This window comes from Phacochoerus africanus, chromosome 7, assembly GCF_016906955.1.
Source record: "Phacochoerus africanus isolate WHEZ1 chromosome 7, ROS_Pafr_v1, whole genome shotgun sequence".
Taxonomy (NCBI): domain Eukaryota; kingdom Metazoa; phylum Chordata; class Mammalia; order Artiodactyla; family Suidae; genus Phacochoerus; species Phacochoerus africanus.
The window spans coordinates 16,937,714-16,959,881 of record NC_062550.1 but is presented as its reverse complement, the minus strand read 5'-3'; the positions used below and the strand labels follow the sequence as shown (position 1 = coordinate 16,959,881).

General features: G+C 47.8%; 1 protein-coding gene across 1 annotated transcript; it reads left to right on the top strand.

Moving 5' to 3' along the window:
• The first annotated feature begins 961 nt into the window (after nt 1-961).
• Nucleotides 962-21,676, top strand: DDX23 (DEAD-box helicase 23). Its single transcript, XM_047786500.1, has 17 exons — nt 962-1,063; nt 11,480-11,688; nt 12,325-12,435; nt 13,973-14,066; nt 14,179-14,244; nt 14,788-14,926; nt 15,198-15,331; nt 15,454-15,566; nt 15,799-15,942; nt 16,037-16,262; nt 16,487-16,632; nt 17,451-17,628; nt 18,345-18,587; nt 19,019-19,170; nt 19,359-19,467; nt 20,152-20,326; nt 20,759-21,676. Exons 2-17 carry the CDS (start codon nt 11,480-11,482, stop codon nt 20,980-20,982), a joined length of 2,463 nt encoding a protein of 820 aa, XP_047642456.1. The 5' UTR covers nt 962-1,063; the 3' UTR covers nt 20,983-21,676.
• The last annotated feature ends 492 nt before the right edge of the window (nt 21,677-22,168 follow it).

The following is a 22,168-nucleotide window of genomic DNA, read 5'->3' as shown; positions in this document are numbered from 1 at the left end:
AAGATTTTTGTTTTTGTTGGCGGGGAGAAGGGGCTGAACTATGAAGCATAAGATTACAGAGAAACAAAGTGAAAGTACAATTTGGGGTAAAAACAATAAAAAAACCCTCAAAACACCTCATTGGAGGGCTGAAGATAGGGAAGGAGGAAGAAGAAAGAAGAAAAATTACGGGAGTTCCCATTGTGGCGCGGCAGGTTAAAAACCAAAGTGTCTGTGAGGATGTGGGTTGGATCCCTGGCCTCTCTCAGTGGGTTAAGGATCAACAACTGGCCAGATTCCAAAGAGCAAGAAAGTGAGGAAGGCAGGTCCTATCTGCAATGTTGAGAAAACCAGGTGCCACAGCCCCAGAGCTACCATCCTTCCAGGCGGTCTTTGTAACCCCTTGTGTGGGCTCACTTCGAGTTGTCATAATAACTAGGGCGTTAGCACGGGGCTAGGATCACTAAAATGTCCTCCTACACCTGGGACAGTCTTCCACAATGAACTGTCCCTCCCTCCCTGGAAAGAGTAGCCTGCTCCTGTAACTTAACTTTTGGTTTGTCTACCTGTAAAATGGGGGTAGTCACCTATCTCACAGATTTTTGGTAAAAATGCTTTCCCACAAACAGTATTTGTTGTTGTTACTGTAGTTGCTACTACAATTACGTGCTATTGATATCTAAGGAAGGCCTTAAGTTCCTCCGTTGTAAGCCACAAGCCATGATAATCCTTAAAGGCAGCTGCTAGGAAAGCCAGCCTATTCTAACAGGACTGCGCCCACGGAGAGAACATTTTTCTGAGAGCCGACCCAGGAAAAACTCTTCCTCCCTTCCTCCCGCAGACTCAAGTGTTTCGAGAACCACATTGCCCAGAGGCCCCGGTGGTCCAGGGCCGGCTCTCGCGCCGTGCACTCTGGGATTGGTAGTTCTCTGGCCTCGTTATCAGCCGGCGCACCCCAGCACCAGGAACTCGTCTTCCCAGCTTGCCGCGCGGCCGGGCGAGCAGCCTGGCGACCAGGAAACGGGAAAGATGGCGGCTGTTCGGCGACGTTGAGGCCGCGTTGGGCGGTTCGAACTGAAGAGTGGTAAGTCTCGGGCGGTGGAAGCGATTCCCACGAGCTTGCACAGAGGGCGAGGGTGAGGGCACGGCAGTGGCCCCTGCCTCCGGGGCGAGGCGGGGAAGAACGCCTCAGGGAAAGGGCATGAGGTTGGAAAGCTCTGCCGAGGGGGAGCGGAGGGGCGCGGGCCCCAGGGGGAGTGTTGATTCCTGGGGGCACAGGGCAGCTTCCTGGACGTGGTTATGCCCTGACCTTTGCCGGTGGGCACAACCCTGTGGTACCCCCAGCCCGACCTTATTCCTTCATGTTTCGAGTAGCCCTTGCTCCAGCCAAACTGGAACTCTGGCTTTTCTCCCAGAACCAGTCATGCTTTCCCGCCTCTGCGCCTCCTGTGTTATTTCTTTTGCCGGGAAGGGCTTCTTTCCGGCACCTTCAATTACACATCTTCAAATTCTACCTATATTTAAATGCTCGAGCCACTTCCTCTAGAGGTCTTTCCAAATTTCCCACTTACAAATGAAAGGAAACTTCTTTGAACTCCTGTAATAATTCATCTGAGCCTTCATCTTGGTATGTGGCTCATCCCTTCTGTTCTGTAAGCTTCCCGTGGACAGGATCTTCCTGATTTCCTTTCGTAACTCACACAGTGCCTAGCACGGTGCCTGGCATATAGTGGATGTTTGGTAAGTGCACACTTCATTGACTGGGAAAAAAAGACTCTGCCCCTGCCCTGCAAGAGTAGAGGAACTCAAAGATCTGGAAGTTAGCGGTACCTATAATAAAACTTGCCTGCATTTCTTGTCTTCTTATTCTCACTTCTAACTCTCTTCTAAACTCACTCCACTCAGGCTTCTGCTCCCTCCATGCCACCGAAACAGCTCTTGTCAAAGGTCACCAACCATCTCTGCTTTTCTAAATGCAAGGGTCACTCCTTTATCTCCTAATCTTTCGCCACTTGATGCAGATAACCACTCCCTCATTGAAACAGATTTTTGGCTTCTGTGACGACATACTTTACTATTTTTTCTTTTTCTCATTAGTTGTTGTTTCTATTTTTTTAAATTTTAATTCTTATTTTTTTTTGTCTTTTTGCCTTTTCTAGGGCTGCTCCTGCAGCATATGGAGGTTCCCAGGCTAGGGATCTAATCGGAGCTGTAGCTGCCCACCTACACCACAGCCACAGCAACATGGGATCCGAGCCACATCTGTGACCTACATCACAGCTCACGGCAGCGCTGGATCCTTAACCCACTGGGCAAGGCCAGGAATCAAACCCGCAACCTTATGGTTCCTAGTCAGATTCGTTAACCACTGCGCCACGACGGAAACTCCTATTAGTTGTTGTTTCTTAACAGTTTTTTTCCTCTGGCTCCTCCTATACCTGACCTCTAAATGTTATAGTGTTCCAGAGCTTGATCCTGGGTCCTCTTCTATAACTAGAATGCTTACTTAGGTCATGTTATTTAGTGTCCCATGGTTTTAAAAGCCATCTATGTATTGATAACTCAAATCATTGTCTCCAGACTGCCTCCTGAGTTCCAGAACTGCATTTTCACCTGCTTTCCTGGAATCTCCACTTGGTTTTCTTACTGACATCTTACACTCAACATGGTCAAAATGAAACTTTTGACTTCTTCCTAAATCTCCCCCCACCCCAGTCTGCTCTGGTCACTAATGGCACCGCAAACCACTTACGTTGGTCAAACCACACACTTAGGAGCTCTCTTTGTGTCCTCGCTTCATCAGTAAGTCCTGTCAGCTCTGCCTTCAAAATATGCCCTGAAGCAGTCTCCTTCTTTTCATTTCCATTGCCACTTTCCTAGAACAAGCTGCTGTCATCTCCTGTCTGTACTACTATAATAGCATTCTCAGTTGTCCTGTGTCTTCGCATGCCTCTCTACTGTATATTTTCTCGTAAGGCACCAAAGTAGTGGTGAAAGTACTCAAAGTAATCAAAATGAAAAATAAGTTCATACCACCTCCTGTTTGACACCTTTCTAAGTTTCCCACTGCAGTAAGATTAAAATCCAAGTTCCCTTATTCTGGCCCAGAACACACTTCCAGGATCTGACTCCTGCCTACCTCCCTGAACTTATCTTGAATCGGTCTTCCCCCAGGTTACTGCCTCACTGCCCCTGAGCCGCACAAGTCTACTTTTTTTTTTTTTTCCTTTTTACAGCCACACCTGCAGCATATGGAAGTTCCCAGGCCGGGAGTCAAATCAGAGCTGCAGCTGCAGGCCTATGCCACAGCCACAGCAACACTGGATCCAAGCCACATCTGCGACCTGTGTCACAGCTTGCAGTAATGCCAGATCCTTAACCCACTGAACAAAGCCAGCGCTCAAACCCACATCCTCACAGAGACAATGTTGGGTTCTTAACCCACTGAGCCACAACAGGAACTCCCCTTAGGCAATTTTGGGGTAAAATGAGTTGTCTCCACCTTTTGAAAGTGCTACTTGTTAATTTTTCTTTTCTTTACCTACTCTACCTCTTAAAGATATATGGCAGGGATTACATGGGAATTGTAAGCTGAAGTTTAGGGAACTGATATTTCATCTGAACCATTTGGACATAAAATAAGTTCGTTTTTTAAAAAATTTTATTGAGGAGTTCCCTTTGCGGCTCAATGGAAATGAACCCGCCTAGTATCCTTGAGGATGCAGGTTCAATCCCTGACCTCGCTCTGTAGGTTTGGTATCCAGCATTGCTGTAGGTCACAGATGTGATTCTGATCTCAAGTTGCTGTGGCTGTGGTGCAGGCTGGTAGCTGCAGCTTCCATTCGATCCCTAGCCTGGGGTTTTCCATATGCCACACCTGCAGTCCTAAAAAAAAAAAAAGAAAAACATTAAAAATAATTTTATTGAAATATAGTTGACTTACAATGTGTTAATTTCTGCTATACTGCAAAATGACTCAGTTATACATATATATTTATATTCTTTTTCATGTTCTTTTCCATTATGGTTTATTACCGGAATATATAGTAGGAATTTTTGTTTATTCATTTATTTATTCATGCATCTGCTAATCTCAAACTCCCAATCCATCACTCCCGCTGCTCCCTTTCCTCTTTTTTTTTTTGGTCTTTTTGTCTTTTTCCAGGGCTGTACCCACGGCATATGGAGGCTCCCAGGCTAGGGGTCTAATCAGAGCTGTAGCTGCTGGCCTACGCCAGAGCCACAGCAATGCCAGATCCAAGCTGCATCTGCAACCTACACCACACCTCATGGCAACACTGGATCCTTAACCCACTGAGCAAGGCCAGGGATCAAACCCACAACCTCATGGTTCCTAGTCGGATTCGTTAACCACTGAGCCATGACGGGAACTCCCTCCCTTTCCTCTTGGCAGCTACAAGTCTGTTCTCTCTATCTGAGCCTCTGTTTTTATTTTGCGGATGGGTTCATTTGTGTTGAATTTTATTTTATTTTATTATTATTATTATTACTTTTTAGGGCCACACCAGCATATAGAAGTTCACAGGCTAGGGGTCGAATCTGAGCTGTGGCTCCTGGCCTGTGCCATAGCCACAGCAACATGGGATCTCAGCCTCATCTGCAACCTACACCACAGCTCATGGCAGTGCTGGATCCTTAACCCACAGAGTGAGGCCAGGGATTGAACGTGTGTCCTTATGGATACTAGTCAGGTTCGCTTCCACTGAGCCACAACAGGAACTCCTTACTTTATTATTTTTTTAATTTTATGGCCACACCCATGGCATACAGAAGTTCCTGGGCCAGGGATTAAATCTGAGCCACAGCTGCTATTACCTACACCAAAGTTGGAGCGTCGGATCCTTCAACTCACTGTGCTGGGCAGGGGATAGAAGCTGTACTCCTGCAGTGACCTGAGCCACTGCAGTTGGTTTCCTAATCCACTGCACCGCAGCAGGAACTCCATGAATTTTAGATTCTACCTGTAAGTGATATGTATCATATGGTATTTGTCTTTCTCTTTCTGCCTTCACTTAGTATGATAATCTCTAGGTCTGTCCATGTTGTGCAAATGGCATTTTTTCATTCTTTTTTATGGCTGAATAATATTCCTTTGTGTATGTGTACATGGAGGTACACCACATCTTTTTGTTTTTGTCTTTTTAGGGCCCCACCTGTGGCATATGCTGGTTCCCAGGCTAGGGGTTGAATTGGAGCTGTAGCTGCTGGCCTATGCCACAGCAATGCCAGATCCGAGCCACGTCTTCGACCTACACCATAGCTCACAGCAGTGCTGGACCATTAACCCACTGAGAGAAGAGGCCAGGGATTGAACTTTTGGCTCCCATTCTGACCATCATTGTAGTTTTGATTTGCATTTCTCTAATAATTAGCAATAATGAGCATTTTTTCATGTGCTTATTGGCCATCTGTATGTCTTCTTTGGCGAAATGTCTGTTTAGGTCTTCTGCCCATTTTTCAATTGGGTTCTTTGTTTTTTTGTTATTGAGTTGTGTGAGCCGTTTGTATATTTTGGAAATTAAGCCCTTGTCGGTTGCATTATTTGCAAATATTTCCTCCTGGTCTTTTGTCCTTATAGGGCTGCACCTGAGGCATATGGAGGTTCCTAGGATAGGGGTCTAACTGGAACTGTTGGAACTGTTGCTGCTGGCCTATGCCAGAGCCACAACAATGCCAAATCCGAGCCAGGTCTGCGACCTACGCCACAGCTCACAGCAACACTGGATCCTTAACCCACTGAGTGAGGCCAGGGATCAAATCCACAACCTCATGGTTCCTAGTCAGATTCATTTCTGCTGCGCCACAATGGGAACTCCTGTCTTCATTTTGTTTATGGTTTCCTTTGCTGTGCAAAAGCTTGTAGGTTTGATTAGGTCTCATTTGTTTATTTTTGCTTTTATTTCTGTGGCCTTGGGAGACTGACCTAAGAAAACATTGGTATGATTTATGTCAGAGCATGTTTTGCCTATGTTCTCTTCTAGGAGTTTTATGGTGTTATGTCTTATAATTAAGTCTTTAAGCCATTTTGAGGTTATTTTTGTGTATTGTGTGAGGGTATATTCTGACTTCATTGATTTACCTGCGGCTGTCCAACTTTCCCATCACCACTTGCTGAAGAGACTGTCTTTTCCCCATTGTATATTCTTGCCTCCTTTGTTGAAGATAAATTGTCCATAGGTGGGTGTGTGTGTTTATTTCTGGGCTCTCTATTCTGTTGCATTGATCCATATATGTCTGTTTTGTGCCAGTACTATACTGTTTTGATTACTGTAGCTTTTTGTTTGTTTGTTTGTGTTTTGGGTCTTTTTTGCCTTTTCTAGGGCCGCTCCTGTGGCATATGGAGGTTCCCAGGCTAGGGGTCGAATTGGAGCTGTAGCTACCAGCCTACTCCAGAGCCACAGCAATGCGTGATTACTATAGCTTTGTAGTAAATCTGAAGTCTAGGAGGGTTATGCCTCCTGCTTTGTTATTTTTCCTAAGGTTTGCTTTGGCGATTCTAGGTCTTTTATGGTTCCTTATAAATTTTAGGATTATTTGTTCCAGTTCTGTGAAAAATCTCATGGGTAATTTGATAAGGATTGCATTAAATCTCTAGATTGCTTTGAGTAGTATGGCCATTTTAACAATGTTAATTCTTCTAGCCCAAGAGAATGGGCTGGCTTTTCATTTCTTTGCATCATCTTCAGTTCCCTTTATTAATGTTTTGTAGTTCTCAGCACATATAAGCCTTTTACCTCCTTGGTGAGGTTGATTCCTAAATTTTGTGGGTTTTTTGTTTTTGTTATTGGCATGATTTTAAATGTGTGGGTTTTTTTTTTAAGTAAGTTGTAAAGTTTAATCATAAAGAATAATAATTAAAATCATGTCAGTGGCACTTACAATTTAATAGATTAATGAAAACAATTTTGTTCTAATCAGTGTACTACATTCGGAACAAATTTTATTTAATAACCTTAGCAATTTTTGCTATAAAAACTGGGATAGAAAGTAAATGGTTGAAAATCATGTGGTTATTAAGTGAGGCCAGTATTTGTATCCAGAACTGTTCTTCTCCAAATCCCTTTACATAAAAATACAGTATATTATGTCCTAATAAAATAATAAGGTGGGAGGGAGTTCCCTTTGTGGCTCAGTGGGTTATGAACCTTAACTAGTACCCATGAGGATATGGGTTTAATCTCTGGCCTTGCTCAGTGGGTTAAGGATCTGACATTGCTGTGAGCCATGGTATAGGTCACAGATGCAGCTTGGATGTCACGTTGTTGTGGCTGTGGCATAGGCTGGCAGCTGCAGTTGCAGCTGCAACTCTGATTCGACCCCTCACCTGGGAAATTTGATGCAGATGCAGCCTTGAAAAGCAAAAACAAAAAATAAGGTGGGTTTAAAGATACACGTATTCTTTTTTTTTCTTTCTGGCTTTTTTTTTTTTTTTTTTGGTCTTTTCGCCTTTTCTAGGGCCGCTCCTGCAGCATATGGAGGTTCCCAGGCTAGGGGTCGAATCGGAGCTGTAGCCACCGGCCTACGCCAGAGCCACAGGAACGCAGGATCCGAGCCACGTCTGTGACCCACACCACAGCTCAGGGCAACGCCAGATCCTTAACCCACTGAGCAAGGCCAGGGATCGAATCTGCAACCTCATGGTTCCTAGTCGGTTTCATTAACCACTGAGCCATGACGGTAACTCCTCTTCCCGCACCTACGACATATGGAAGTTCCCAGGGTAGGGGTCTAATTGGAGTTGCGGCTGGCGGCCACAGCCACAACCACAGCAACTCAGGAGCCAAGCTGAGTCTGTGACCTACACCACAGCTCGAGGCAGTGTCAAATTCTTAACTCACTGAGTGAGGCCAGGAATTGAACCTGCATCTTCATGGTTACTAGTCAGATTCATTTCTGCTGAGCCACAACGGGAACTCCTGATATTTCATTGTTAGTGTAAAGAAATGCAACTTATTTCTCTATGTTAATCTTGTATCCTGCTGAAATCATTTATCAGTTCTAGTAGTTTTTGAGTGGAGTCTTCAGGATTTTCTAAGTATGGTGTCATATCATCTACATATAATGACAGTTTTACCTCTTCCTTACCAATTTGAATAGCTTTTTTTTTTTCTTGTCTGATTGCTTGCTTTCAGTACTATATTGAAGTGAAGTGGTGAGAATGGGTATCCTTGTCTTGTTCCAGATTTTAGTGGGAAGGCTTTCCTTTCAGCTTTTCAGCACTGAGTATTATATTGGCTGTGGGTTTATTGTAAATAGCTTTTATTATGTTGAGATATGTTTCCTCTGTACGCATTTTGGTAAGAGTTTTTGTCATGAATGGATGTTGAATTTTATTGAATGCTTTTCCTTCATCTGTTGAGGTGATCATGTGGTTGTCTTGTCTTTTGTTGATGTGGTGTATCACATTGGTTAATTTGTGTATGTTGAACGAACCATCCTTGTGACCTTGGGATGGATCCAACTTGGTTGTGGTATATGAGCTTTTTTGGGGGGGCTGCCTGGCAGCAATGGAGTTCCTGGGCCAGGGATCAGATCCTAGCTGCTGTTGCGACCTAAGCTGCAACTGCGGCAACGCCAGATCCTTAACCCACTTTGTTGGACTGAGGACTAAACCTGCATCCCAGCGCTCCAAGACACTGCCAGTCCCATTGAGCCACAGTGGGAACTCCTGTACATGATCTTTTTCATATGTTGTTTGATTCAGTTTGTTAATATTTTGTTGATAATTTTTGCATCTGTGTTCATCAAAGATATTGGCCTGTAATTTTCTTTTTTGGTAGTGTCTTTGTCTATTTTTGGTATGAGGGTGATGGTGGCTTCATAGCATGTCTCTGGGAGTTTCTTCTTCTTCAAGCTTTTGGAAGAGTTTGAGAAGGATCAGTATAAGTTCTTCTTTGTGTGTTTGTTAGAAGTAGAATTCACCTGTGAAGCCATCTGGCCTTGGACTTTTGTTTGTGGGGAGTTTTTAAAAATTAAAAAAAAAAAATTTTGTTTTCTTTTTAGGGCCGAACCTGTGGCATATGGAGGTTCCCAGGCTAGGGGTTGAATTGGCGCTATAGCCGCTGGCCTACACCACAGCCACAGCAACGTGGGATCCGAGCTGTGTCTGCCACCTACACCATAGTTCACGGCATTGCCAGATCCTTAACCCACTGAGTGAGGCCAGGGATCAAACCTGCAACCTCATGGTTCCTAGGCAGATTCATTTCTGCCGCGCCACAATGGGAACTCCGTTTTTGTTTTTTGTTTTTTTTTTAATTACAGATTCTGTTTCACTTCTGGTGATTGGTCTATTCAAGTTATCTATTTCTTTTTGATTCAGATTTGGTGGGCTGTATGTTTCTAGAAATATATTAAGTTTTGAAATATATCCTGAGGTTTATGGGTGATGGTGGTGGTGGTGGTGATAGTGGAATTGAGATAGATTGAGATTTGCTGTCATTTTAGCACCTGGCTGAAGTAGATTTTGTAGTTGACCGTATGGCAAACAGTGTTCACTGTCCCCCAGGCAGGAAGGGGACAGAATTAATTCTTGCTCAAACTTTTCATGAGTCTGGATCATGATCGAGGCTTTATAAATCTGAATAGGGAACGTCAGTCAGAACATCTGTGACCTATAGTTTTTTGGATACTAGTGGGTTCTTAACCCACTGAGCTACAACGGGAACTCTGACCTCTAGTTTTTGAAACACTTCGTCCTCCTTTCCTCCTTCCTTCCTTCATTTTTAATTCTAAAATAATTACAGGTTCACAGGAAGTTGCATAACCAAAGTGCATGGAGGTCCTGTGTACCCTCCACCAAGTTTTTGCCTTTGCGTAACTAGGAGAACATTTCTTTTAATCTGAATAGAAGTGAATTTCTCTATTTGGAAAACAGCTATGCTCACCGCTGTACCACCAATGCCACTATGAATTTCTCTATTTGAATTTAGGTTTTCCTTGAGGTGCTGATTATAATCCCAAATCTCAAACTCGAGCTTTTTTTTTTTCTTTTTAGGGCCACACCCTTGGCTTATGTAATTTCCCGGGCTAGGGGTTGAATTGGAGCCGCAGTCACTGGCCTACACCACAGCCACAGCAATACCAAATCTGAGCAGCATCTGCAACCTTCAGGGAAACTTTTGGCAACACCAGATCCTTAACCCACCGAGCAAGGCCAGGGATTGAACCTGAATCCTCATGGACACTAGTTGGCTCTTTTGTTTTGTTTTTTGTTTTTGTTTTTTTTTGGTCTTTTTTTGCTATTTCTTGGGCCGCTCCCGCGGCATATGGAGGTTCCCAGGCTAGGGGTCGAATCGGAGGTGTAGCCACTGGCCTACGCCAGAGCCACAGCAACGCGGGATCCGAGCCGCGTCTGCAACCTACACCACAGCTCACGGCAACGCCGGATCGTTAACCCACTGGGCAAGGGCAGGGACCGAACCCGCAACCTCATGGTTCCTAGTCGGATTCGTTAACCACTGCGCCACAACGGGAACTCCCACTAGTTGGCTTTTTAACCCACTGCACCACAATGGAAACTCCTCAGATTTTAAGTTTTATTTTTTCTTTTGAGTGTTCTTTATTGGTTCAAGAAAACTTATCTCCCTTAGATGTGTATGTATTGACTGATCTTGGTGAGCAGGCAGACCTAATAGACCCCCAAGATAAGCAATGCAGGATGTTTCTAGAGATAGATAGCACACTATTCATTCACTAGCATTTCTTTTAATATTCTTGCTGTGTAATTATAAAAATAAGGTATAGTCATTGTATACTTTTAGAAAATAAATATATACAAAAAGGAATTCCAGAGAGACAGTCTAATATTAATAAATAAGAATGGGCCTCTAGGAGTTCCCTGATGGCTTAGTGGTTGGGGGTTTGGCCTTGTCACTACTGTGGTTCAGGTTCAATCCTTGACCTGGGAATGCAGCCAAAAAAAATAAATAAATAAAAAATAAAATTGAAGGAAAGTAGAGTTCCCATTGTGGTGCAGCAGAAATGAATCCAGCTAGTATCTATGAGGATATGGGTTCGATCCCTGGCCTCGCTCAGTGGGTTTAGGATCCATTGTTGCCATGAGCTGTGGTGTAGGTTGCAGATGTGGCTGAGATTCCGAGTTGGCAGTGGCTGTGGTGTAGGCCGGCAGCTATATCTCCGATTTGAGCCCTAGCCTAGGAACCACAGTATGCTGCAGGTGTGGCCCCAAAAAGCAAAAAAAAAAAAAAAAAAAAAAAAAAATTAAAGAAAAGAAAGAAAATACTTTAAAAAAAAGAAGAAGAAGAAGCGGTGTGGAGCCAGACTGCCTGAAACTCTTACATTTAACGCCCATGTGTCCTTAGGCAAATTCGTTTATATATCTGAGCTTCAGTTTCTTCATTTACAAAGCAGGCATACCAATATATCTACCTCAGAGGGTTTGAGATTAAGTAAATTATATGTAAAAAGTTTAGAGCAGTACCTCATACATAATAAATACCGCTTTTACCCATGATAGATGGCAGGAGAGCTGGCTGATAAGAAGGACCGTGATGCCTCACCTTCCAAGGATGAAAGGAAGCGATCTCGGACTCCTGACCGAGAACGGGATAGAGACCGGGACCGGAAGTCTTCCCCATCTAAAGATAGGAAACGGCATCGGTCAAGGGATAGGCGGCGAGGAGGCAGCCGCTCTCGTTCCCGGTCCCGGTCCAAGTCTACGGAAAGGTAAAGGAGCTTTGTGTTTGTTACCCTGCAAAGGAGTGGACATTTCAAACTTCTTTCTTGGTTCCTCTGATGCCTCCACTTTTAGGACAGTAGTCTTTCATACGTTTCTGTACTCGGAGTGACCCAGTAACTCTTAAATTTAAGAGGGAGGAGTTCCCATTGACAGAGTGGAAACGGAATCCTACTACTAACCATGAGGATGCAGCTTCCATCCCTGGCCTCGCTCAGGGGGTCTGGGGTCTGGTGTTGCTATGAGCTCTGGTGTAGGTCACAGAGATGGCTGGGATCCTGCTTTGCTGTGGCCAGCAGCTGTAGCTCTGATTCAACCCCTAGCCTGGGTGAGGGTGTGGCCCTAAAAATCAAAAAAAAAAAAAAAAAAAGTTAAGAGGAAACTTGTAAAATAGAGATCCAGCTGATTGGGGAAGGTAGTTCACCTGTTCACTTAGTGACCTGTCATTGCTGTTAATACTTAGCAGAGCAACTCTGAGCTCGAAGAAATTCTTCAAATTCCCTCATATCTTCTTGGGAAAGACATTTTCCAATTTGTAAAATATTACTCTGGGGAGAAAAGAGCCTGAAAACCTCCTTAGGGCTGCAGTGAAGCATCCCATGATTTCTTAAATGTGCTGTCTTCAGAGACCGCAGGCACAAAGAACGAGAGCGAGATAAGGATCGAGATCGGAATAAGAAGGACCGAGATCGGGATAAGGATGGACACAGACGGGACAAGGACCGCAAGCGATCCAGGTACCTGAGGGAGTGGGAGTGGGCTTTAGGGCAACGCTGTCGTCTCTTCCTCTTTGCATCTCAGCTGGCTCAGCTTCGTGGGAAAGTAAATTTTCCATAGCAAATCCTATTGGTAGTTACTGCAGAGCTATCTTTTATAGAAAGCACACATCTTTAGAAGGTGTCACCAGTTAGTGAAGTCACCTCCTCTTGAGAATCAGCTGGCTCTTAGAATTTAGAAATTAATTTGAAAAGGTTACCAGCCAACAGAACATTCCTTTAGCTCCATCAGACCATTCAGTTTTCTATCCAGAATGTACAACATATATTTATTAGGATAGCATAATGCAGCTGTGTCTTGGTCTCTTTGTTCTGGAAACTTGCTGCACAGAGTTTTATTAGACCCTGAATGTATAGGTTAGAATTCAGGACAAAGGATAGAATTCTCATAGCAAACTCAGTGGAAGTTTGATAGCCCTTGTAGATTCAGCTTATAGCAGGTGTGGGGGAAAGCTTAGTGGGCCTGGTAGGAAGAGGAACTGAGGAGAGGACATACGTAGCATTGTCTGCGAAGGGTGTATGTGGGTGGCCCCGTCGGCTGCATTCATCGTGTATTATAAAGTAATGCAAGATTTTTTATTTTTTCTGACATGCATATGCTGTTTGGAGGAAAAAAACTTTTTTTTTTTTTTTGACTGCCCTGCGATACATGGAGTTCCCAGCCAGGGATCAGATCCAAGCCACAGTTGCGGCAACACTGGATCCTTTAACCCACTATGCCGAGCAGGGGATTGAACCTGCATTCTGGTCTCTGAAGTGCTGCAGAGACACTGCTGATCCCCTTGTGCCACAGCAGGAACTCCTAATTTTTTTTCCAATTCTTTTCCATCGTAAGGTTATTAAAAGATATTGAATATAGTTGCCTGCGCTCCACAGTAAATCCTTGCTGTTTGTTTTATATACAGTGGTGTGTATCTGTTAGTCCCATATTCTTAATTTATCCCTCCCACCCTCCCTTCCCCCCTGGCAACCATAAGTTTGTTTTCTATGTCTGTGAGTCTGTTTCTGTTTTGTAAGTAATTCATTTGTATTATTTTTAGATTCCACATATAAGTGATAGCATGTAATATTTGTCTTTGCCTAACTTCACCCAGAAGTCACCTATGATAATCGTAGGCACCTATGATATCACCTATGATAATCTCTAGGTCTATTCATGTTGCTACAAATGGCAGTATTTCATTCTTTTTCTATGGCTGAGTAATATTTGGAGGAAATATTTTTGCTATCAGTAGTGAAGACCCACTTCTCAGAAATTAGTCTCAGAAAAGGAGATCCAGGTAGAATGGGGCCAAGACAAGGCCGTCATTAGGTTTCAGAGGAGGCAGAGGGACCAGGCCTGCAAACAGAGCTTCAGACTTGTTGGATGACTGTGAACCATTCTTGTTAAGTTGTGGCAAAACTTTTATCCCGTTTTGGGGGCACAGTCTGAACCTCATCCAGAGGCCGGAATAAGAGTGATAGTGACATGGACCTTTCCTGTTCCTTTGCTTTAAAGCTTATCTCCTGGCCGAGGAAAAGATTTTAAGTCTCGGAAAGACAGAGACCTCAAGAAGGATGAAGAGGATGAACATGGCGATAAGAAGCCTAAGGTAAGAAGAGGAAGGATTTTTTTCCCCTCATCTTCCTCTTCAGTTCAAGGCCGGTTTGTTGTTCTTCAAAGGAAGAGAGCCTCTGGACTGAAGTCCTGTGTTTTTTCTTCAGGCACAGCCATTATCCCTGGAGGAACTCTTGGCCAAGAAAAAGGCTGAGGAAGAGGCTGAGGCTAAGGTAAGAGCTTGAGGGTCTGTATTAGTTGGCTGCTGTAACAGAACACCACAGGCTGCGTGACTTAAACAGTGGAACTTTATTTTATCGGTTCTGGGGGCTAGAAGCCGGAGATCAGATGGGACTGTTTCTTCTGAGGCTTCTCTCCTTGGCTTGTTGGTGGATATCCTTTCCATTCTCCCATGATCTTCCTCTGGGTGTGCATGCCTCTGCTGCCTCTGCTGGCCAGACTTTCTCTTCTTAATAGGACACAGCCAGATTGTTTAGGCCCACTCTTGGAGCCTCATTTTACCTTAATCTCCTTAAAGGCTCTGTCTCCAAATACAGTCACCTTCTGTGGTACTAGGGGTTAAGGCTTCAACATCTGAATTGGGCGGGGGGGTGGACACAGGTTAGCCCATAACAGGGGCCTAGGTCTATTTCTGTTTTCCTTAACAGGTTTAATGCCTGGGCAGATATTTTTGGGCCTCCTGCCATTTTGCCATCAGTGATATGATTATATTCTGTTCCCAGATCCTTTGTTTACAGTCATATTCTATTCTGTAGCCCAAGTTCCTCTCCAAAGCAGAACGAGAGGCTGAGGCCCTAAAGCGACGGCAACAGGAGGTGGAAGAGCGGCAGAGGATGCTTGAAGAAGAGAGGAAGAAAAGGAAACAGTTCCAAGACTTGGGCAGGAAAATGTTAGGTTCGTCTTCTTGCTCTGTACCCCTGGATGGGGTAGGAAAGGGTGGGATGGGATTCTGGTGTCACCCAGGAGAGCTAGAACCTTGTCAGCCCTGAGTTTAGAAGAGGGAAGGCTGGGGCAAGTTTTTGAGAGAAATGTCTCCATTTTCCCTGTATCTTAACCCCCCCCCCCTTTTTTTACCCACTTGATATGTATTGTCTGGATCTTCTCCGTGACTTCCACTCTTTTCTCTTCTCCTGAGCTCCGCAGCTTTGCTTTCTTTGGTCTGCAGAAGACCCTCAGGAACGGGAACGGAGGGAACGGCGGGAGAGGATGGAGCGAGAGACCAATGGAAATGAGGACGAGGAGGGGCGGCAGAAGATCCGGGAGGAGAAGGATAAGAGCAAGGAGCTGCATGCCATTAAGGTGCAGGCCTCGGTTCTGTCTTCCCTGCCCCCTCCACCACAAGTGAAGATTGCCCGTTCTGATCTCTGCCTGTGAGATCTGGGCCTCCTGCTTGATGGGCTTTGTGTTCTGTCCCTGGGCAGGAGCGTTACCTAGGTGGCATCAAGAAGCGGCGCCGGACAAGGCATCTCAACGACCGCAAGTTTGTCTTTGAGTGGGACGCCTCTGAGGACACGTCCATCGACTACAACCCACTGTGAGTGGCTTCGGGCCTCAGTACCTGGTCTTTTAAACTAGGCAGTTAGAGAACTAGTGACTGCAGAGGTAGAAGTAAGATATATTGGGATGGGGACATAGGTAAACTCGTAGTTAGCCAGCCCTCTGGGCAAGGAAAGACCCGGCTGGAAGGGGGACTGGTCCATGTTGGTAGTCTGCCTTCCCATCCTTGTGCTCAGCAGCCCCTTCCCTCTTCCTCCATCTCAACCCAGGTACAAAGAACGGCACCAGGTGCAGTTGTTGGGGCGAGGCTTCATTGCAGGCATTGACCTAAAGCAGCAGAAACGAGAGCAGTCGCGCTTCTATGGAGACCTAATGGAGAAGAGGCGGACCCTGGAAGAAAAGGAGCAGGAGGAGTGAGTGGTCAGGGCTGGGGTGGATGGGCAGAGCTGAGTCTGCGAGAAGGAGGTGGAGGATCAGACCCCACCAACTCCCCATGTCCTGCTCCAGGGCAAGACTCCGCAAACTTCGTAAGAAGGAAGCCAAGCAACGCTGGGATGACCGGCATTGGTCCCAGAAGAAGTTGGATGAGATGACAGACAGGGACTGGCGGATCTTCCGTGAGGACTACAGCATCACCACCAAAGGTGGCAAGATCCCCAATCCCATCCGATCCTGGAAAGACTCTTCTCTGCCCCCACACATCTTGGAGGTCATCGATAAGTGTGGCTACAAGGTACGAAGGAGCAGATTGGCCCAGAACACCCGTGGTGCCAGTGGGCACCAAGGTGATGCCGTCTCTTGCTTTCTGCTAGGGGTATTGTTTGTTGATTGTGTTTCTTCTTGGACCCCATTCCTGTGAACTGTCCTCCCATTGTGCTAGCCTGGCTGCCCACTCTGTCAGCAGTAGCCCAGGTAATATAATTCAGCTGGTACCTGTTACTCTCTGGGTCACTGCAGGAACCAACACCTATCCAGCGCCAGGCAATCCCCATTGGGCTACAGAATCGTGACATCATTGGAGTGGCTGAGACCGGCAGCGGCAAGACAGCAGCATTCCTCATCCCGTTGCTGGTCTGGATTACCACCCTCCCCAAAATTGACAGGTGAGCTCATCCGACACCGGTTAGACTGGGTTTGACTGAGTTTGACCGGGTAGGAATGGTGAAAGTGGCAAATGAGTTTGGTTTCTTTTTAAGTCTTCTTTAGTCTGGATCAGATATCCGGGAATAATCATGTTGTCAAAGAAGTGTATAATTTTATTGCCTGCAGGGACCACTCCCAGGAGAGGTCGGATATCCTAGAGTCTAATTTTTTTATGTGTTTATTTTTTATGGCCGCACCCATGGCATACATGAGCTCCCAAGCCAGGGATTGCATCTGGGCTGCAGCTGCAGCCTGTGCCACAGCTGTGGCGATGCTGGATCTGTAATCCACTGTGCCTGGCTGGGGATCCAACCAGCACCTCTGCAGCAACCCAAGCCACTGCAGTTGGATTCTTTTTTTTTTTTTTTTGTCTTTTTAGGGCTGTATGGCATATGGAAATTCCCAGGCTAGGGGTCGAATCAGAGCTCTAGCTGCCAGCCACAGCAATACCATATCTGCAGCTTGCACCACAGCTCACAGCAACGCCGGATCCTTAACCCACCGAGTGAGGCCAGGGATCAAACCCATGTCATCATGGATACTAGTTGGGTTTGCTACTGCTGAGCTGCAGCAGGGACTCCCTGCAGTGGGATTCTTAACCCACTGTGCCACAGCAGGAACTCCCTGGTGTCTAATTTTTAAGGGCAATTGTTGCATTTTTTTCCCACCACCCTCCCCATTCCCTCAGCTGCCCTTAAGAGTGATTTTGTCTTGCTCCTGTTTGTGGTTGGATGAGAACCAAAGCTCATGAAACTGCGGGATGCCCCATTTACCACAGGATCGAAGAGTCAGACCAGGGCCCTTATGCCATCATCCTGGCCCCCACTCGTGAGCTGGCTCAGCAGATTGAGGAAGAGACCATCAAGTTTGGGAAGCCGCTAGGCATCCGCACTGTGGCTGTCATTGGTGGCATCTCCAGAGAAGACCAGGGCTTCAGGCTGCGCATGGGTTGTGAGGTTTGTTCACCTAGCCAGCAGCCAGCTGGCCATTTGGGAAAGCTCTCTCTTTTGGGACTCTTTCTATTTCTGCCGTAGATGTACAACAATGAAGGAAAGGGCTGGTTTATAAATGTGTGCTGTTATTTATGGAGGACTTAGGCATTAATTCCCACAATCACTGTATGAGAATAGATAATGGTATCTCCATTTTGCAGATGAAGCTGAGGCTCAGGTTAATAACTGGCCCAAAGTCACAGCTGGCGGTGTGCAGAGCTGAGATTCATATGTGAAGGCTGGGCCCATGATGTACTCTGCCCGAACCACGTCCTGGGTTTCGTGTGTTGCTTTCTTCTTCGAGTAGGGGAGGAGGGCGTTTTACAAGAAGTCTGCTGTAGGAATTGGATCTCCTGCAGGCTTCCTAGTGTAATCCCTGTATTCAGCCCCCTCCACAGTATCTCTTAGTCTCTTCCATCTGAGAAAGTTCCTATTGATTTTGCCTCTCCTGTCTGACCCCTGGGCCTTACTGAGACCCTGTTCACTCCTGAAAAACTCCAAGGTAGCAACAAGTGATTTCATGCCAGTTCAAGGAACGGTCGCTGTCAAACATAACTGGAGGTGGGGGTCCAAGGTCCTCAGCGTTGGGGATCTTGTGCACAAGCGGGTGGATAGTTCACAGGAGGGAGAAGAAAGGGGTACCCGCTGGGGCCGCACGTGATTCCACTGTACCCCCCCAGATAGTGATTGCTACCCCAGGACGTCTGATTGATGTGCTGGAGAACCGCTACCTGGTGCTGAGCCGCTGTACCTATGTGGTTCTGGATGAGGCGGACAGGATGATCGACATGGGCTTTGAGCCAGACGTCCAGAAGATCCTGGAGCACATGCCCGTCAGCAACCAGAAGCCGGACACGGACGAGGCCGAGGACCCTGAGAAGATGTTGGCCAACTTCGAGTCTGGAAAACATAAGTACCGCCAAGTAAGGCTGTTCCCCTGAGCTGGGGAAAGTTGGGCAAGTTGCCAGACGTGCTCCAGGGCGCGTCTCGCCCAAGGGCGGGCCCAGAGTACATGTTTCCAGAATGGTGAGGGTGGCTCGGTACAGTCCTCACAGTCCTAGCGGTGCAGCCCCTTAGCCCTGGAGGAGGGGTGGATCCCAAGGAGTCATGCCACCACCCACTCGAGTACTGGCACATGCTCTCAGCCCATCCTGTCCTCATAGGGTGTAAAGCGGCCAAACAGGCCCTGAGGAAAGACGTGGGAAGCCCAGGACAGTTGCCTGCGGCATCGCTTCCTGTCGGAACCCACACACGGCTCATTCCGATCGTTTAGCTCGGGCTGCGCTGCCTGTTCTGGTGGTAGCACATGTGATGTGTCTGCCTGGGCCCAGGGCTGAACTTGCTTTTTTCACAGACAGTCATGTTCACGGCCACCATGCCCCCAGCGGTGGAGCGTCTGGCTCGGAGCTACCTTCGGCGACCTGCTGTGGTGTACATTGGCTCTGCAGGCAAGCCCCACGAACGAGTGGAACAGAAGGTCTTCCTCATGTCAGAGTCAGAAAAGAGGTATGCAAACACCTGAGCCGGGGCCCGCGGTGGAGCAGGGGCTTGTGTGGTGTGAGCGGTGGCAGGATAGCGACTGATCTGCCATGTGAACAAGCTTCTGTTTTCTTGTTCAGAATGCCATGGGTTGGGCATTTCACTTGGAGTGGAAGCTAGCATGCTTCTCAGTTTTCTCTTCCTCTTCTCCCCAGGAAAAAGCTGCTGGCAATCTTGGAGCAAGGCTTTGATCCACCCATCATCATTTTTGTCAACCAGAAGAAAGGCTGTGATGTTTTGGCCAAATCCCTGGAGAAGATGGGGGTGTGTCTGGCAGGGGAGGGTGAAGCCTGGTCTCTTGGGTGCTGCCTTCTGGAACTAGACGGGCCCCTGGGCTCCTGCTCTCAGTGCCCCCCCCCCACCCCGTTCTTGAACCTCTCCAGTATTGAACAAGGGAGAAGGGTGGTTGGTGGGTCACACCTGCCTTGGGCCTCCTTCCCAGTGGGCTGGGCCAGGGAGAGGTTTTGAGCCATATCTCCGGGCAGGGTCTGAGGCATGTGGCAGAGTGTGTTTATGGATGTTTGGGGGAGGGGATGGTGTGGCCAGGAGGGGGTGGCAGTCATCAGTGTCCTGTACTCCTGACGCTGGTGTTGCTGGGGCGGGGGGTGTCCTCTCCACTCAGCGCTTAAACTCCTTCAAGTTCTTGGTCCCTGCTTTCCACCCTCATCGCTCACCCTCATGCTCTGTCACGTTACTTCTCACCTGTCCGGCTCTGCATCTCACCCCTGACGGCTTTGACCTTTGACCTTGCCGTGTCTGTCCACCCCTCCCATCCCCACCCCCCTCCCGTCTCTCCCATCCCTTTCTTCAGCTCATCCGTCCTCTCCTCCCTCCTCCCCCTCGCCTTCTCCCCTGCTGCTCTGTGCATCGCCCTCCCTGTCCTGCTCCCTCTGCTGTGTCCTTCCACGAGCCCATTGCTCTTTCTTCACCTCCCCATTCTTCCAACAGTACAATGCTTGTACGCTGCATGGTGGAAAAGGCCAGGAGCAGCGAGAGTTTGCCCTCTCCAACCTCAAGGCTGGGGCCAAGGATATCTTGGTGGCTACAGACGTGGCGGGTCGTGGTATCGACATCCAAGACGTGTCTATGGTTGTCAACTACGATATGGCCAAAAACATTGAAGGTGAGTGCAGGGGAAGGCAGCTTCAGTCCAGGCCGAGGGAGGCTCCTTGCCTCTCTCTCCTAGAGGCTGGGGCGCTGCACCAGGAGGACCTAGCTGCCCACTCACAGCTCCGAGCCTAGGGTTGCTGGTCCCAGTGAGCAGCGCTCCCGCCCTTTATCTCACCTGGGGGTGCGTCCCAGCACCCGGGGCAGCACTCTGCCTCCAGGGTGTGGAGAGGGACGGAGCTGGGCTGCTCGCTCTGGGTGTGATCGGCTGACCACCCTTGGCAGTGCCGGCGGGGAGAGCCCTGTGGGCTCTGCCGTATTTACTGCTCTTGGAGCTGTGGTGGGGAGGATGGTGGGGAGGACGGTGCCTTTAGACGTGGAGGCTTCAGCCACTACTCACTGGGGCGACCGGCCTGGCGCCCCAAGTGACACCCCTCCCCCTCCCCAGACTATATCCACCGCATTGGCCGCACGGGACGAGCAGGCAAGAGCGGTGTGGCCATCACCTTCCTCACCAAGGAGGACTCTGCCGTGTTCTACGAGCTGAAGCAAGCCATCCTGGAGAGCCCGGTGTCCTCCTGCCCCCCAGAGCTGGCCAACCACCCGGATGCCCAGCACAAGCCAGGCACCATCCTTACGAAGAAGCGTCGGGAAGAGACCATCTTTGCCTGACCCAGTTCTCTTCCCAGGGTTCAGGGCCATGCTCTGGAGCCTGTTCTTCAGGACCCTCATGTCTCTTTCCAGCTCCTCAGACTTCTGGGGGCTTGGGAAGCAGTCAGACTCCCTCTGGCCCAGACCCTTAGGTCTGAAGGCCTGAGCCCGGGGCTGTGAAAGGAGAGGACGCTGCTGCTGGAGGAGGCAGAGAGAACAGATTACCATAGATGCTGGCCCCGCCCCGCCCCTCTGGCAGGCTTTGGGATTGCATTGGGCCATTGGCTCTTGCCAGTTACGGGGGCAGCCAATTGGCATTGCCTCCCAGACTGAACAAAAACCTGGCTGCCAGGCTGGGATTTCTTGGGCACAGACTTGACTGCGTAAGCTGCCGCAGCGCCATCATTGCCCTGGATGACCCAGGGGAGCTGGCGCTGAGAATTATGGACCTTGGACTCCTACTGTCTTTTTGACAGCTGTTTGCCCTTTTGGATTATAAAACAAGTTGAGAGCCTTGTTTAGAGCTGTGTGTGCACAGCCCCCGTGCCAGGGGGTGCTGTGCACTCTAGGCATATCTCACCCAGGGAATTTTTTTAGTATATTTGGGGACAGGGTGAGCTGGCTGAGTCCATCTTGAAGTCAGAGTGAAATTTCTGTTTTCTATTCTCTGAAAAGATGAGTTTGTATGTTCTGAGAATAAATACACGAATATTAAGCCTGTGTCTAGTTCTGGCTAAACTCATGTCCCAGGTCCTCCCTGATACAGCAGGAGGACAGCACTGGGCGCAGTAGGTTGACTTGGGAGATGCAAGACGGCCACATCCAGAGAAGAACCTCGGCCCAGACCATCCAGGAGCCTGACTGTCTGTAGCAGGCACTTGAGGGGAGATGGAAAAGCCACTGACAGCCAGGATCACGATGCTTCTTCCCTCCCCGGTGTGGTGTGCTTGTCACCAGTCTTCAGTCCCTTTGCTTGGGGCTCCCTAATCGCTGAGCCCACTGCTCACAGGAGGGTGCAGAGACAGGTATGGAGGTACTAGGAAGTGCTGAGCTGGGCCTGGCTGGCTTTAGGTTGTGGGGACAGGGCTAGAGGGCTGCAAGGCCATGCTCTTCCTTCCCCTACAAGAGCTGGGCAAATACATGGAGTTCAAGCTGCAACTACCTGAGGACCTTTCTGGCCTGAGGCAGAAACAGCGTAAAGCTGTGA

Coding starts and splice junctions, on each gene's coding strand:
- DDX23 (XM_047786500.1), top strand. CDS start 11,480: ATGGCAGGAGAGCTGGCTGATAAGAAGGACCGTGATGCCTCACCTTCC. Junction 14,067..14,178: donor ATGGCGATAAGAAGCCTAAG/GTAAGAAGAGGA, acceptor TTTTTTCTTCAG/GCACAGCCATTATCCCTGGA. Junction 14,927..15,197: donor CTTGGGCAGGAAAATGTTAG/GTTCGTCTTCTT, acceptor TTTGGTCTGCAG/AAGACCCTCAGGAACGGGAA.